Source organism: Rhinolophus ferrumequinum, chromosome 28 (assembly GCF_004115265.2).
Source record: "Rhinolophus ferrumequinum isolate MPI-CBG mRhiFer1 chromosome 28, mRhiFer1_v1.p, whole genome shotgun sequence".
In the NCBI taxonomy this organism is placed as follows: Eukaryota; Metazoa; Chordata; class Mammalia; order Chiroptera; family Rhinolophidae; genus Rhinolophus; species Rhinolophus ferrumequinum.
In genome coordinates, this window is record NC_046311.1 from 15784404 (window position 1) to 15801443 (window position 17040).

The following is a 17040-nucleotide window of genomic DNA, read 5'->3' on the forward strand; positions in this document are numbered from 1 at the left end:
CATTTCCACAATCAAAATAGAATCACTATCAGTACTCATTTTTAAAGCATCGATTTATGGCTGATAGTCTGGAACATGTGGAAGTAAAGGGATACATAATATGGCAAAGGGAGCAAATCTGCAAGGGAAACAATTTGAGACCAACAGAAAGCAACAGAAAAATCAACCTGTGAATGGTGTGCTGGGATTAGAATAAACTGAAGTTGGGTAAACACAGGGCAAGGCGGCCATTTCAGGGTAAAAGTTTGCTGTCCACCAGCTCTTAGATGCCAGTGGACCCCAGCATGAGTCCTCCCTCCCAGCCCAATGTGTGCCTAACCCCCTCCCCAGGGCCATCTCTTCTTCTTGCATTTTCCCACAAAGAACTCAACGTCTTGCCCCTGACATCTGCTGAGAACCCCAAAGCTGCCTGCTCCACTCGCTTCCCGCGGGCTGACCGGATGTCCAGTGACAGTCCAGTGACAACCACATTCCCCCAGATCCGGGAGCTGGCTCTTAACCTCAACACCGCTGTTACAGCGGACATCTACTCCAATCACCCTACTATACCACACATCCAGCAGGCACCCTGGAGCCCTGAGGGGCCCCCACTATGGAAGTGGCAGGAAGAATAGGGTGGTCCTATTGTACAAGCAGACCCAGAACACAGGAGAATCACAGATTTAAGACAGATCCTAGACCGCTGCATTTGAAGGCTCCAAACCAGGATCACGGGGAAAAAGGTGTCTTCAGTGTGTTACCAAAACTATTGGGCAAGACTTATGAATAATGAGATACTGCAGAAGGAGGAAAGTAAAGAAAATTATCTTCAGGATTGAGTGACATGGTAGAGAAACACAATTCAGGAGACCTAGCCAACAAGGGTATGCAGGAGAGTGATCCCAGAACACAATGTTTTACACACACACACACACACACACACACACATGCCAGCACCCTCCAACGAGGGTGTGGGCAGGGACTATAAGTGATATAGTGATATAGTGATATAAGTGATATAGAATATAAGTGGATATTCATCCCAGAAATATGTGATCAAGGAAGATGGTTGCAAAAAAGAATTCAACAGTTAGGGGACAGCACAGTCAAGGGAAGAGCTTGATGTGTCCATTTTTATAGAAACTTCCTTTTTCCCATAGGAAGACTAACGGAAAGAACCTCATGGAGACAGTGAATGTGGATACAGGAAAAGCCAGGATACAGAGCACAGATAGCAAGAGCAATTCCAAACAGGAGGGAAACATCTTCGTGTGACAAAGACACGGAGGCAGAGCCCGTGCATTCTGCCAGGACAGTGGGCCCATGTGCTGTCCTTGGAGGGAAACAAAATCTGAGTTCAACAACCACCAGGAAAAATGGGCAATGAGAATGGAGTCCTTGAGGAGAGGGAATGTTCTGGGTGCTGAAGACAATGAAGATTAAATAATAAAGTTATCTCTGGGCAACGTTCTGTAGTTGGAGACCATTTTCTTCTAGTGGGTAGGCTTGCTTGTGGCAGTTTGACCAACCTCTTTGTGAAGGAAGGCGAAAGCTAAACATAACCATAATATGGAAGGGTCTCCTTTTCACAAAAATGTCCTGCACCTGACACAGTGCTAAAAACCATGGACTCTAACCTAAAGTCCCATGTTATCTGTAAAAATCCATGGGTGTGCTCATCATTTACACATGTAAATGATGTGAACAAACAAAACAGTCTGTCTTCCTGTTCGCCTGACCATTCTCCTTTCTGCTTTCCTCCCTCCATTGCACCTGAAACATGTATGGAAGCGTCTGGTAAGTTTGGCAGCTCTGGAAATACCTGGGGAGTCAGCACATGTTGCCTGCAAACCCTCTTAGAGACTCTGAACCTGAGGTGACTGCCACTGCAAGGATGACAGGCTCCATCTGGGGACTCAAATGTCCTTAGTGGGTCCACGTTTACTGAGGATAAGTGTAAGAAGAGCAGAAGTAAACAATTTCATGTTTTTGCATAGTACAAACTGGTATAGATCTGCTTTTTAATTAAACATTGCAAAATATCCAAGTACCTCAAGTATTTAGAGGATCAAAACTCCTGTTTCTCATAACAATTTTACCATTTTTTGCTATTTTAGCCTCCCCACCCACCCCCCGCTCCGCCATAGCTCCCTTAAGTCTTTTCCATGCCTTCTAGTCCTATTCATTTTCCTCCCAAAGTGCTTTTCAGGTACCAGTAATGGCTGAGTACAGCTCCCAGCTCCTTCCCTTCTGTTTTCCCACCATCACTGCAGCTGGCCCACCTGTGTCTGCCACACTCATTCTTCTCACATTCCTTCACCCACCCGCCACCTGTGTCTGCCACACTCATTCTTCTCACATTCCTTCACCCACCCGCCCATTTGCTAACTCACTTTGGACTCAAATCAATCACCCCTTCTTCCTGAGTTTCTGCAGTAACTTTTTGTGGCCCTGAAGGCTCGTCAGTGTTTCAAATCTGAAGTGATCTAGGCGAAGTTTGGATAGTGCGCTAAATTGGAGAAACATAGAAAAGCCCAGGTTGTCATTGCTTTGATTTATGATGCGGGGCCCTTCGCTTACTTATGAAAACAGTTGTATGCTAGTGAAGCCACCTCTTAAATCCAAAGTATTTAGAATGAAAGACACAGCACATGCTAGTCAACCCAGAGCAGTTGAACTGAAAGACAGCACAGGAGTAATTATTAAGTGATAGTAGTTACTTTGAGAATTAAAAAGGAAAAGCTCATTACCCTGCCTCTTTCCAACTCATTCCAGTGTTTACCTACAGATGTAAGGTGTTTTGATAAGGCTGGAATTTAAAAATCTACGCATATCAAACAGAGAAACATGTGATCAAACTTATATGTGGAATCTACACAACAAAATGAATGAACAAACAAAACACAAATAGACTCAGAGATGCCGATGGGAGCGGGGGTGGGGGGGCAGGGTGAAAAAGGGGAAGGGATTAAGAAGTACAAATGGCAGTTACAAAACAGTCAAGTACAGCAGAGGGAATACAGTCAATAATATGGTAATAATTATGTATGGTGTCAGGTGGGTACCAGGCTTTTTGGGGGGATCACTGCATAAATTATATAAATGTCTAACTACTATGCTGTACACATGAAACGAATCTGAAATAATAGTGAATGTCAACTGTAACTGAAAAAATAAATAACTTTTAAAAAATCTATACCTATAGCCTACCTTGGACTAACCCGTTAGAATAAGTGTAAAATAGGTATAGCCCTTCACTCTGAAGCATCAAACTAGTGTTTTGCCATGTATGTTCCCCAAACCAGTCTCTACACTCCACTTTTCTACCATCTCAACAGGTTCCACTGTCCGTGTCATGGAATTCTACCTTTTACATTTCAGGGGTTTGCTGTGATTGCTGTTGTTTTCATAATTTCCACTGAAATGTAGGTAGACCACCAAAAATCTCCATAGAAGTGCGATCTAGAAATGCTAACACTGATCTGATAATGGACACAGAAACCGGTCCAGTAATAAGTGAGACTGATTTGTGAGCCCTTCCTCTGGGTAAGTGACAGTTTCTATTAATACTGTAGTATAAGCAGATTCTGATTTTTCTGTTTGCACATTATTGCATAATCAAGTTTAGTCTTGGGCAAAGGTTGGCATATCAGGAAATTGGATGTCAATTAATAGATGCGTACTTTCCTGTCAGCTTTTGTTCAACAAATTTCATTCTGCTTCCCTTTGAAGGATGTTGGAGAAGAAAATCCTTAATTTCTCAAAGGAGAACATTCGGGCCAAACTGACACTTGAGGTCTCTAAATTTTGGATTCAAAATCCCAAAAAGATAAATGGAGAGAGAAACAGGCAGGTACAACCCTTGTTTCTTATCTCATCAGGGAGAGAAATGTCACTCAGGTGGGCAGCTGACAGCTGAGGGAGGACAGCTGCCCCTTTTTTTGACTTTTTCTCCATAACACCAGATTCTCTGTCTGCACGCTGATCCTCAAAGTTGGCTCTGCCCTTGTCATGCTAATTCAGTCACACTTGGGACAAAGTGTCTCCCCTTTGAAGAATATATATGTAGCGCTACCATTGTAGACAAATTGTTTCTTGCAAAGTGCTAAATTAAGAAATTACTTATTTACTCTTTTGAGACTGTGCTATAAATTCCCCTAGTCAGATATTACCATCCATTAATAGCAGGATTTCACCTACAGTGGAAAAACATGAGCTAAACACTTTGAAAATCGTTAATATTAATTTTTTTGGTCATTGCTGACATTCAAGTTTGAATCACAATATACATTTTGATCTATTTAATCCTAAATAGGTACTTTCCTAATTATTTAGAAATTAGCACATCCACATTTTTCCTCTTCCAGAATAATATTAAATAATTTTACGTATCTAAATTTGTAATCTCTAGTACAGACAAGCCCAAGTCTTCAGCCCAATATTCACACCAGTTTACAGGCTCAGATTTTATGTATAAGAAATTTGTTTTAAATGAGACTAGGACTCAAGAAAGAAGTAGAACATGGAAAATCTATTGTTTGTAGGGATGTTGTAATATGAAAATTCTACCTTTCAGGTCCAAGCTTACAATTATTTTCATTAAATGCTGGCTTATCGTCCCAAACGGGCTGAATGTTAACAGTACAGATGATTGTGACTAAGCGTCTGCTCTCTTCCTTTTGGACTGGATTATGAACTCAAACGATATGAAAATTATATTACTGAAATACCACAGAGGATTCAAAAATGGCGCATGAATTAAATACATGTAGAATTTTTAAAAAATCCAAATATGGACAATTTGGTACCCAGTGCATTAATTGCCATTTCCGGACTGAGTTATTTTTCTTAGGTGATAACACAAAAGTTATGCTTTGGAAACAGGTCAACAGTCCCCTAGCGTTTTCACTCCTAAATTAATCATTCTAAATTCAGACCAAAAATATGAATACCACTATGTTTGAGACCTGAAAATTAATGAGCACGGATGCAGATTTCAAATCCCACCTACTTATGCACACAGCCCAGGTAGTTTAGAAACAATGGTTCCCGGCTTTCCCACTGAGGACCATGGCATCTAAATGACTTGTCAAATTCTGTACAAACCCTTCCCTGGGATCTGACAAACCCCGTTTCCACCACTGAGGGCAGTCCTGCAAGTTAGACCCCTATAGTCTCCAAAGGCGAAACAGCTGGATTGTTGAGGAAATTACCTAGATGCTTAAAATTCCAAACCTTTTACAATAATAAAATAAAATCTCAAGCTTCAAGAGTCACTTTTCCATCACAAAAGTAAGATAAGCTTTGAAGCCATACAGTGTAAAGCCAGACAAAGCATGGCATGGGAGAAAAGCACATGTAGATCGAGTTCCAAAACAAGAACCTTTTTTTCAAACCAGCTTTCTATGCTTCTAAATGCCAAAAACTAATAACCAAGCAAACAAACAAAACCTGTGATCCCTACAATCAATGAACATTCTTGAATTTCTCTGCATTTCTGGGTCTACTTTGATCTAACGGCCCATCGTCACCAGCCCTTTCTGTCCCTGAGCCAAGCCCAGACCCCCAGGGAGGCCTCCACAGCGCTGCGCGAGCAAAACTGCCCTCTGATGACATCCCTGTGGCTTATGGGACAGCCCAGAAAACGCATCTGCTCTCTGGGCTATTGTCACTAGCCATTCATGAGGTCTCCACAGAACGACAGAGAATCGGTCATAAGGGGAATTTTAGAGATGACTTGCTAGAGGGGATTGTACATATATTTATTGCTGGAATCTTCCATCCAAAGAGAATCTTATTTTACATGTAAGTATGAATAACATAAGTTATATCACACATTAAGTTATGTTACATATTATATACAGTATCTATAGAATCTCATCGTACATAATGTATATTGCAGATTCTAATAAATATCTGTGTACACGTTATAAGATATTCAAAGACAGAAGTCAACCCACCCTAGTGGCATGCAGTATCAGAATGCCACCTACTCCCCCTACTATAACCCCAACAAGGAATCTCCTTCCGAGACCACCTTCTAGAAACACTGGTCAAGCCCTACAGACTCAAGAAGCCATATTTTGTTTGCAAACTTGATGTGCTGGGCCACACTGAAGATCGTTCTGTTTCAATGGGTTAGCCCCACATTCCCGAAACTGTTCAGAAAATTTTGTGATGAAGTGTTAATAAAGTCCTCCATCCCCCACAAAGAAAAAAAAAATCCCCAAACATATTTTTTAAGTACTGAATTCTTCACCCCTTTCATGAAGATTTGCAAAAATCATTAGCATATGAAAGGACCTGACAATTCCTGCAAAAAAAAAAAACCCAAAAGCCATTTTACATCTTTAACATAATGTCCAATAATATTTGAGCAGAAACAATTTGATTGTGGGACACACGTGTATACACACATACAACGTTCTCTCAAGCAACAATTGTTTTAGTCCATGCCACAAGAAATGACATCCTCACGGGAGATTCTGGTGCTGAGGGCCAAAACAAAGATTCAGAAATGAAGACTCATTCAATGTCATGAATGTACCCTTAGACCAATGAGTTATCTGTAGAATGTTTAACAGTATATAAAGGAATATAGCACATTCTATCCCGATCCTCATACACGCAAACATTTATTCCCAAACTTTTTCTAGTATCTTTGGAAATACATCCATGGTGGGAAATTTTGCTTGGAGGGCACTCAGCTATGTCAACCCCTGAGATAACTCCAACACCACACAGAGTTCTTGGCCTGTGCTTTTGTAGCCACTGGTCTACGCCGTAAGAACGTCACTGCTGTCCAAAATCAGATTGTTTTCTCTGACAAGTTCACAGGAATTCTCATAGTTAATTTTATGGTTATTAAAGCTACGGTTAATTTTATGTGCTGGACGAACACCTAAATAACGAAATCTCTTCAATCAAACTAATAGAAGGTTCAGCTTTTCCACAAGGGTCATTTGCTGCCCAAATGTATTTAACAAATATTTACCAAGCATAGTCTGCGTGGCAGGCACTGAGACCAGGGACCACGCTAGTCAACGTCAACCTGCTGCATGCTCTCGGATGGATATTTAGAGTCAGCATGATTGGAAAAAAAAAAAAATCAATGATATTACAGTAAATTACCCAAATTGTTGTTTCTTTTAAAGCAATTTTTGGTTTGCATAGACTCTCTCTTTCTCTCTCTCTCTCTCAAACACACACACACACACACCATGTAATGATGGGTAGCTCATAAACCTTCTTCCTTCTACTCATTAAAGTTACCAATTGTAAAATCTCATTCAAAATATTAAATTGTAAAAGAACAGTGATGTGCTGTTGAACCAAGTAACAAATATTTTATACATACGTATTAAACACAATCAGGGTTATATAGCTTTAAACCAGTCGATTTTGTTATCCTTTAAGGTTAATTAAAAAACAAATACATTTCATGTCATGAATCATAGCATGTCGATTTAGCAAATACTTTACATAAGAAGAAATCTTTCATTATAGAATTGGGTTAAAATATGATGATATATTAGTCTATAGAATCCATATCCTGTTTCAGATCGAATGGAAAAGCACAAATTAGGGAATGTAAAGAGTTTTCATATGTTCATACATTGAATTTATTCCTAGTCATCTGAAATGTTCGTTCCATGCATGCTAAGGTTTTTGTTAATTATATAATGCATCTGTGTGCTGCTTAAGTTCGATGGAGAAATGCAAAGAGAGATATAAGGGCCAATGCTTCCGAATGGGTTCTATTTCTTGATGCGACCTCCTGGTAACTGAGGAAAAAGGGAGTTCTACATGCCCAGCCACAGAGACCGGGCTCGTGCTTGGGCTTGAATTCGTGGTACTGAGCACATTGCCAAGAGATGACACCCATCTTAGTCCTCATCTTCCAAATATTGCAGCTAGAGAATTTTCATAGCTGGCATCAATGACCCAGAAGTAAACTGTGCTGGAAAGCTAGCAAACGAATGAAAATGACCGCAGCTCACGGCACTGCTGAGTGGCCACCGGAACGGGAAGACACAGTCCAATGAATCCTTGTGTGAAAACAGCAATCTACCTTCCCTGTCATGTAAAAAAGCTCACTCCACAGATCCTTCACAAGCACACAAAACTCCAAGTGTAAAAGGCCATGTGACGGGTGGTTAGGACACCTGCACTAGCCCCTACACAGGCTGCACTAGGCAGCCACTGTGGCCTTCACTCTGCTTTGAAATCAGCATGCATGCTCTCCAGGGAAGGAGATAACCACTGTGGAATACTTGAGAGCTGGAGGTAATATATTGGGTACAACTATACAAATTCTGGTCAAAAGAAGTCCCCTAAAGTAAAACCTGTATATGCCACATTTAGCCTGTTAAAGGTTCTTCTTGGTCATGAGCCCAAACTCTGGGTCATAAAGACATTTCGTTGGAAAGCTACGTATCTATTTATTCGTGCACTTATATATTTATTCATTTATTCATCTTTTATTCTCATATTTTCTTTCAACAAAATATCTAATAGGTGCCTATCACGTTGTCAAGTGTCAGGTGCTATGCCAGGAATGGTCAGACACAGCTCTGCTCAGGGAGAGAAAGGCGGAGCAAGACTTTGGGCAAATCAGCACGCCTACTCATCTTTGACACGTGAGCATGATCAGGGAAGACTAAGAGTTCACGGAAAAGCGAAATGGGAGGAGCTACCTCAGACAGCGATGGAGGTCACGGAACAAGGTAATACCTGGGAGCCCCTCAGAGAATGCTTTTGGGCTGTTGTACAGTATAAAATGAGTCAGAAACGACAGATACAAAGGACCAAGTCCCAGCTTTGCCTTGTCGTGATCGATGGAGATGAGGTCCACACCTGTACGGTCCCTCAACAGGTCCATCTTCAGGTGTGATGACCCACGATGACAAAACACCTGAAGCATTTCATAAACTGCAAAATGACATAAAACTGTTCGTCACCATGCCCCTAAGTTACACCTCAACGTGTATTATGAAATAATTTAAGAGATTCCAGGTGGTTAATAGGCCTTACAATGCAGTGACAATATACATGCCACACACAGAACCCACACTAAAAAGAAGGGTTCTGCTTCCAACGGAAGGGGATGAGAGCTATCACAGGCTTCAGACTGTGCAAAATCAAATGCTAAACCCAAAGCGCTTTACTTAGAAAAATCAGGAAGGTTTCTAGACTTAAATAAGCAGATTGGCACCGATTCAAACCAAATACTGACTCCTATGTGCAACACACCGTATGATCCCTGAGCCCGGCACTGACTCAAAGTGGAGGGTGGCCCACCACAGGACAGTGCGTGTAAAACCCATCTTTGAAGAGATGTAGCAACCTAAGCTTTACAATCTCCCTGAGGGGAAAGACAAAGAGCATTCTGTTTGCACTCTCCATACCATCCCTTCTAACATTAAATACAAACCTCCCTTCATAAAGAGCATATTATGTAAGGTATTATTCTCATCCATCTCTGAAGTTCATTATCTGCTTTCTTATCAGTGCCCCAGTACTGAGGTATGATTATAACTTATGCATGCTGCCAGTGAAAAGTAATGTGCTCAATAAGCAGCCTTACCTCTGAAACACGGGAGCCTGGAACACGCTCCATGGCCGTACCCCTGGAGGGCCTTCCACATAAGCAGTTTTCCAACCCCAACTGGGTCACGGAGACACTTTTCCCTTTCTGCTGAGTCATCCCCCAGCTCACTTTGTAACATGAGCATTAGCATGTATCCAACCTTTAAAACGAAAACAACAACCCATATGCGAACTCTGAACATGGCCCCTGCCTCCCTTGAAGAAACCAGTGAAGGATAGCTTTCTGACACGCGTTCGTGTGGCTGTGATTGCGTGGGCGTCTTTCCCGTGGTTTTCTCTGTATTGCTGAGTGATCCGTGGTATCACTCAGGATGGAATCAAGTCTGTGGGCATGCCCCCGGGCACCTGGGGAGCCTGGGACCGATGACTGACAGGTAAGTGACTTGCCCGAGTCTTCATGTCCCATAGACTTGCACATAGAACCTGGAACTCCCAAAGCCATTAGCTCTTGTCAGCACACACACTGCGAGACTCCTGGGGTTGAGCTCTTCCCCGAGAACCTACCTAGCAGGGTGAATGGTAGGTAAAGCAACATCTAGACTCTGAACGGTGGGGAAGGGGGTCGATAAGCATAAGTGTGGTCCAAAAGGGCCTAAAGCCTGAATTCTCCAGACCGCTGATCCCAGCAGACGCTAGCCAGCGTCTCTCTTCCCCATCCTTCTGAAAAGGGAACCGACAAAGTCTTAGGATAAGTGTGTGTGGGGGCGGGGGTGGGGGGGAGGGGTTTGTGCATGACTAGGACTGTACCCACTTTTAAGTGATGCAGCTCCAAAGCTGCTTCTGGAGATGTGCATGTTCTTACGTACTGTACTTATTTTACACCTAGACATTTAAAAAAGTGGATTTTATAAGAAGAAAATACAACAAATGAGAAAGGAATACCATCGAATTAGCATAATGGACACAACTATATCTCCTAATAACTAAGGATGCATGTTATAGGAACTCATAACTAAAAAAAGACAGTAATTTATGTGTATATGCATGAAATCAGAAAAAAATAATCCTGTAGTTACATTTTCATTAAGATTGAGTTAATTTTAAAGTACTAGTTAGGTATAAAGTAACAAAAAAGTGCAAGTTAAATCATAGAAGTTAGTATTACTATTAGTAGCGTTTGAATCTAGTTTTATTTTGTATCCTCAATACTTTAGTCAATTAAGTAAAAATTAAGTGTGTGTAGTTTCTGCTTTGAATTAACAAATCAAACAATGCTTATTTTAATAATTCAAATTTAAAAAAGAATTCTTATGACTACTTTAAAATACTGTTTTTATTCTTTATATATTTTAAAGAATTGTAAAACTGCTTTATTCTCTCAGTAAAAATAGCATTTTTAAATTAAAATTTTTAAATTATTTTATGTTTTTAACATTTCTTATGTTTCCTATATTTTCAATAGTTTCCCTCCATTTAGTCATCGCTCCATTTATCTATTTAACATGTTTATTATACACTAGGACAAGTGTTTAGCACCAGAATTATAACACATGCATATAAAAAAGTTTTAGTAGACAGTGTTTTTTCACATCTCATTTAAAGAAATATGTAGACTAAATTTCAATAATTACTTAACTATGCATAATTTAAAAAGATTATCTGAAATTTTAAAACAAGCGCTAAGAGAAACAAGGGAAATTATGTAAAACAAAATGGAGTTTGTTTGACTGCTGTCAAGTCAGGTCATTTTAAAAAAAAGAGGGCATGATAAAGAAAAATCGAAAGATTAGGAAAAACAGTAATGCAGACTATCTCCATTATCCATGAAACAAATTACAGCAAAGTAATGTTAAATATTAAAACACTCAAATCCATTCTTAGGTTGTTTTACAAAATACCGAAAGGTATCACAAATATACAGGTAGATGCATGATGCATCTATTTATTTGTTTATTTGCGGTCGGAGGCATTCCTTGGAGGCATTACCTCCGTGCACTATCAGTAGATAAAGATTGTGCTTTATAATTGTTTAAGGTGCTGGGCAATATGTTATTATTCTCTACCGTCACCCCCAAAATGCTCATGAACAAACATAGGTGTCCCACTTTGAGATATACATGTTTTACATAAACTTATTTAAAACATTAGTGAGTTTTCATTTCACTAAATGTATGTTTTCAAAAATATATCTATGAAAACCTGAGAAGAAAATTGTAAGGAAGGACAGTCCATGATGATGTACCCTCAATTTTCTTGTAAATTTCACTTGTCTACCTCAATATTACTCCTCTACCTAAATTTACATTTTGGCCAAAATATTCATCTTAATCCACAACTCAAATCATGTCAATCTTCTACTTCAAAACATTTACAGGCTCCTTATTTCTTGAAAATTAACATCTGAAATCCTTGGCATAACCAAGAAGGGCCCAGGTGAACAGGGGGTCTGTCCTACCCTTTCACTTTCATCTTCCGAGTCTCCCTTTCACCATCTCCAATCCTGCTTATTTGTGCATCCATGTTTTTGCCATTTTCTTTCCTAACCCAGAACATTCTCGCCATCGATGCCAGTCACAAGTCACTCACAATTCTATTCCTCCTACTCACCCAACTGAAATAAAATTTCTTTCATGAAGATTTCCATGTTGGAAGTAATCCCTCGCACTGTCTCTCTCCGTCTCCCTCTCTCTCCATCTCTTGCTCTCTCTCGCTCTCCCCCACTCCATCTCTCTCTCTCTCTCTCTCTCTCTCTCTCTCTCTCTCTCTCCATCTCTTGCTCTCTCTCGCTCTCCCCCACTCCATCTCTCTCTCTCTCTCTCTCTCTCTCTCTCTCTCTCTCACACACACACACACACACACACACACACACACTCTCACGCTATCTCTCCCCCTCCCCCTCTCTCCCCTCTCTCCCTTCCTCCTCCCTCCCTCTCCTCTTCCCTCCTTCCTCCCCTCTCTCCTCTGTGTGCCCCTTCCTCTAATGGACCTTACCACATCCTACTTTGGGGTTACAGCCAATTTACACATCTCCTCCATGAGCTCCCACACCCTTAAAGCAAGACCATTTCTTACTGAATCTTATAACCTAACAGCGTTTAGTTTTGTGTGACTAGAAAGGTGAGCAAGGGGGCTCAGCAATACAGCTTCTTGTTTTTAAACAAGATGATCGAGTGATGACTCTAAACTTATGCTCACATATTCTCTTTTCTTTCCCTAAATATAGAGGGAAAATATCATAATAGATCAAATGTCATAGCTATGATCATGAGAGAATATGTTAAGGGAACGCAGATTGGGCCAGTCCACTTATAGAAGAGATTGCAAATGCCAGTCTGTCACATCTGCAATGGCCTTTGATCTCCCATCCTAACTACCCCCAATTTTTGTTTATAATAAATTTATGCTTCAAGAGCCACAAAAATTACCATCATGAAAATGGAAAAAAAAAAAAAGCATACCAGCATACTACGGCTATGCTATGCATAACTCTTGATTTTGGGATATGCACTTAAATTAAAAATTATTCAGTATAATGGCTTGCATCTTCAATTTGTCTTTTTATTGTTGGGGTCAGAGAAAATTGGGACCCCCTCAATTCATAATGCATGAATTAGGCAGCTACTGATGAACTTTTTAAAGGTACAAGGTATCCACGTGATCTATCCTGCTGGATAACTTAAGTTTCAAAATTAACTCAGAGAAAATGTGCAATGGTCTGCAGCAACACCACGGTGTAGGGTTCTTTCATCTGACATCCACTATAATAATTTTAACACAATATCCCCTAAATGTTCAATGAACTTCCTTATCACATCGTCTTCTCTAGAGAATGTGAAGTCCCCAATTGAGAAAAATCGCAGGTTACAGAGAGTAAATCCTACATGTATAACTTATTCCCTTAAGGTCATAAAACATACCTTCCAGACAGAATTGTTTTTACAAAATTACACAAAAAAAGTAAATGTTAATTTTTTTGTAATGTTAATTTTTAATGTAGTGTATGCAAACTCATATTCCTTCTGTGTTTCTTGCTAACACTTTTGTTATTATAACACCTTTTATATAAATGTGCTAAGTGAAAGAAAGGTATAACTTTTTTTTCAAGTAGCACATTATAATTTAAAAATATTTAGGTTCAGAGTGAAAAATGGATAAAAAATAGTTTTGTGTGCTCAAAGATTTCTTCCTACAAAACCCACAGTAAATTATATTTTTAAATATATCTTGCCAAACACTCTATTTAAATAATAGTTTTAGTGTATTGATAAATGTCCGTATTTCTATAATTTATTGTACTGTTTCTCGAAATACCGTCCACAAGTTTTAAATGCAGAGACCCCAGAGTTCCACTGCACACCAGCTGGATGTGAATCACCTGGAGTGAGAACCGGGGAGTGTGCATTTAAAACGAGTTTGCTCACGTGACTGTGATGTACAGCAGACGAGAAATGTACCTGAAACCATGCTTCATTACATTTTCAATAGCATATGTTCGAAAGGAAAGTTTCCAAATGATTTCTTCCCAAAAAATATGGTTTCCAAACGCTCATTCTTACAATTTCCAAAGTGTCCACTCTACAGAAAATTAAACCTCTCTCCAAATCGCAGAGTTTTCCAATTCAGTTAACAAATGAAAGGGGTCACGTTTCTCTGTTATCCCCTGTCGTCCTGAGCAAAAGCCGTGACACCCACATCGCACATTGGGACAGGGACTTCCGCCTTCCACAGGTCAGATATTGAATCCCATCAGCGTCCACCAGTCCTAAGTGACACTGGGCTTACTAGCCCTGGAGTCCGGCAGAGCGGCCCCTTGCGAGAGCCCGCCCGCGCGGCGCAGGCCCCCGGGTCTCAGAGCCACGCTGTCCGCCAGCACCTCGGACAGCGACTGGGGGTGCTGGGCTCTGGGTTTCACCGCCTACCAGCCTGCCCTGCGAAAAGCCACCGAAACCAAGGAAATCAGCGCTGGACACCCTGATATACACAGACCACCGCCCTCGTCCTCTCCAGCTGCCAGCATCTCTTTCCAAAAGACAACAAAGGAACCTTAAAGACCTCTTACCTAGAATCTGAGCCTCCCCCACAGCTCACCTCTCCCGGGTTCCCCAGCGCCTGTTGCTAAGGAGGCAGACCGCACTCGGGAAGCCTCGGGACCTGGAGCTAGAGCGCTGGAGAAGCCCGTAGCACCAGGCCGAGTGCTAGGCCAGCCCAGGACCCTTCCCTTCCGCAGGAAGGGTGCGCCCTCCGCACGGTTGCGTGCCCACGACGCCCCCCGCACCGGCGGGCGGGTGCCGGGAGCCGCGGGAGCAGGAGGCCGGCATCCCGGAGCGCCGCTCGGCCCGGCAGAGAAGGCCTCTGGCCCAGCCCTGTGGACGCTGTGGGCCCGGACAGCGGGGCAGGGGTCGGGGACAGCCCTGGCGAGGGCGGCACTCACCATGTTGACTTCGGAAACCATGTCTATGCTGGCGAGGTCGATGTTCATCCCCACGCAGACCGGGGGACCTGCGGGAAGCGCACGACACGGGGATCAGCTGGCTGGCACGGCGTGCGGTGGCTCTGAGGGTGCGGGGCGCAGGAGAAGTGCCCCCCACCCTCTCGCCGCCTCCCTCCGCCACCCAGGCCGCCAGCACCGAGAATCGCGCTTCCCGCAGCGGCCGCGCGCACCCCACTCACCCCCGAAGTCCGGTCTTAGGCGGATGTCGTAGCCTTTCAACAGCTTGTCCACCGTCTCCTTCACAAAGGACATGTTCCCGGGGTCGTTCACGCTGGGGGAGGGACAGGGGCACAGAGAGCTGGGTCAGGCGGCGGCTCGCCCGCCAGCACCCGCGCGCTTCCCGTCACCCCACCGCGACCCTACCTCTGGGCACAGCACACCACCGCCACCAGCACTGGGGCGGAGAAGAAGCCGAAAAGCCTTCCTCCCGCAAAGCCCCACATCCCTCCGCCGCGCCCCGGCACCGGGGAGGGGGCGCCCCGCCGCCGTCGCGACCCGCAGCCGGGGCTGCTCCTGCTGCTGCCTCCGCCGCGCTGGCCCCGAGCGGAGGAGGGCGCAGGGGGAGGGGCGGGAGGGGGAGGAGCGGCGGGTGGAAGGGGGAGGGGGGAAGGCAGGGCGAGCCGAGGCGGAACCGCCCTCCCTGAGCTCCCTCCCGCCCCAGCGGCTGCGGAGCGGACCTGGAGCCCGGCCGGGAGTCAGCCGCCAAGCCAGCTCCTCTGGGCTCCTGCGACTGGGCGACGCGGGCAGCGGCGGCGAGGGAAACGCTCTCTGCTCCCCGGGCCCGACCCCCGCCCGCTGCGGCGCAGGCCAGAGCCTCTGACCACGGGACTCCGCGCGGCAGGCCCCGGGAAGCCCCCGCCTCACCTGCGGGGCTCAGAGCCTGGGATCCGCAGGGCCCAGCAGAGCCAGGTGGCCAGCAGGAGAGCCCGGAGCCCCCAGCACATGGCGCCGCTCCTCCGACCTAACCTGTCCCCCCGCAGTCACGGCAAATTCCAATGGCAAAGCGGGGATCCCCGCCCCTGCCCCCACCCACGGGCTTTCCCGCCCGACCCATCAGCCAGCCCCTAGCATGGCGGCCCAATTAATTATTTATGCAACATAAGACCATTTTAAAAAATCTGTGTCTTAAACTATGCCTCTCACCCTTACCCTGGACATTTCACGTGATCACTGTCCCCCACCCCCACCCCCGCTCACATACATTTATATGAATGGTAAAGAGAGGCCTGAATGTGCGCACTTTATTATCAGTAAGCTGGGGTCCGAATCAGACGTGGGCTGTCACTTCAGGGTTGGGAAAAGAACATGCCTTTCCTGCAGCAGCCGGGAACTGTTCATGGTCCTTAAACAAGGCATGGAACCTCGTTCTTTTCTCTGTGACCGGCCCCCATCCTCTGGTTCTCATGAGAAGACGGCTGGCACGTTGGCCAAAACACAGACCGCTGTTTGTCCTCCCTAACCAGTGTGTCACCACCGTGTGCCTAAGGGTGTCTGCTCTCCCATGGCCAGGAGTTGAATATTTTTCTTTAGTGAATAATCCTCAAAAAAGTTTCTCTGTGCCTCAGATTCTAATAGTGGGGAAGGTGGTCACACAATTCTGCGTGTGGTCAAGCAACACCACCTACAAGCCCAGTTCACTCTGTGCTCAGTGGATAACTGCTCCTCTGTGTTCACTTAGTTTTCTATAAAGCGTAAGGTTTTCTTTTCTATTGTCCAGGATTTATATAGGTAACTATCTAAATCTAGACCCTTATTCTCAAGCTGGTATGCTTCTGTGCATTAATTTTAAATAGAATTGCATTTTTTTTTAAAAAAAATCAGCAATTTTATTTTTGGAACAGAAAAATGTAACCACAGAACCTGAAAGGTTGATAGGAAGATGGGTTAGGAGATAAATATAGCTCCCTAATTATTTTCTGGAAAAGTCTAGTCACAACTACCTTGTATTCGGTGTCCTGTTCATATACAACGGAATTATCGGGAAAATGAGATCTGTAGCGTCAGACCTTCCCCTCCACATT

At 43.5% G+C, this 17040-nt stretch overlaps 1 protein-coding gene across 1 annotated transcript in view; it reads right to left on the reverse strand.

Moving 5' to 3' along the window:
* Positions 1-15555, reverse strand: part of GABRB3 (gamma-aminobutyric acid type A receptor subunit beta3) — a 159662-nt gene extending 144107 nt beyond the window's left edge. Inside the window, exons 1-3 of the mRNA XM_033100294.1 lie at positions 15383-15555; positions 15199-15290; positions 14960-15027 (exon numbers count right to left, since the gene is read on the reverse strand). Coding sequence (XP_032956185.1) covers positions 14960-15027; positions 15199-15290; positions 15383-15462 — 240 coding nt within the window. The 5' untranslated portion in view covers positions 15463-15555. The remainder of the gene's footprint in view (positions 1-14959; positions 15028-15198; positions 15291-15382) is intronic.
* Between the last annotated feature and the right edge of the window lie 1485 nt (positions 15556-17040).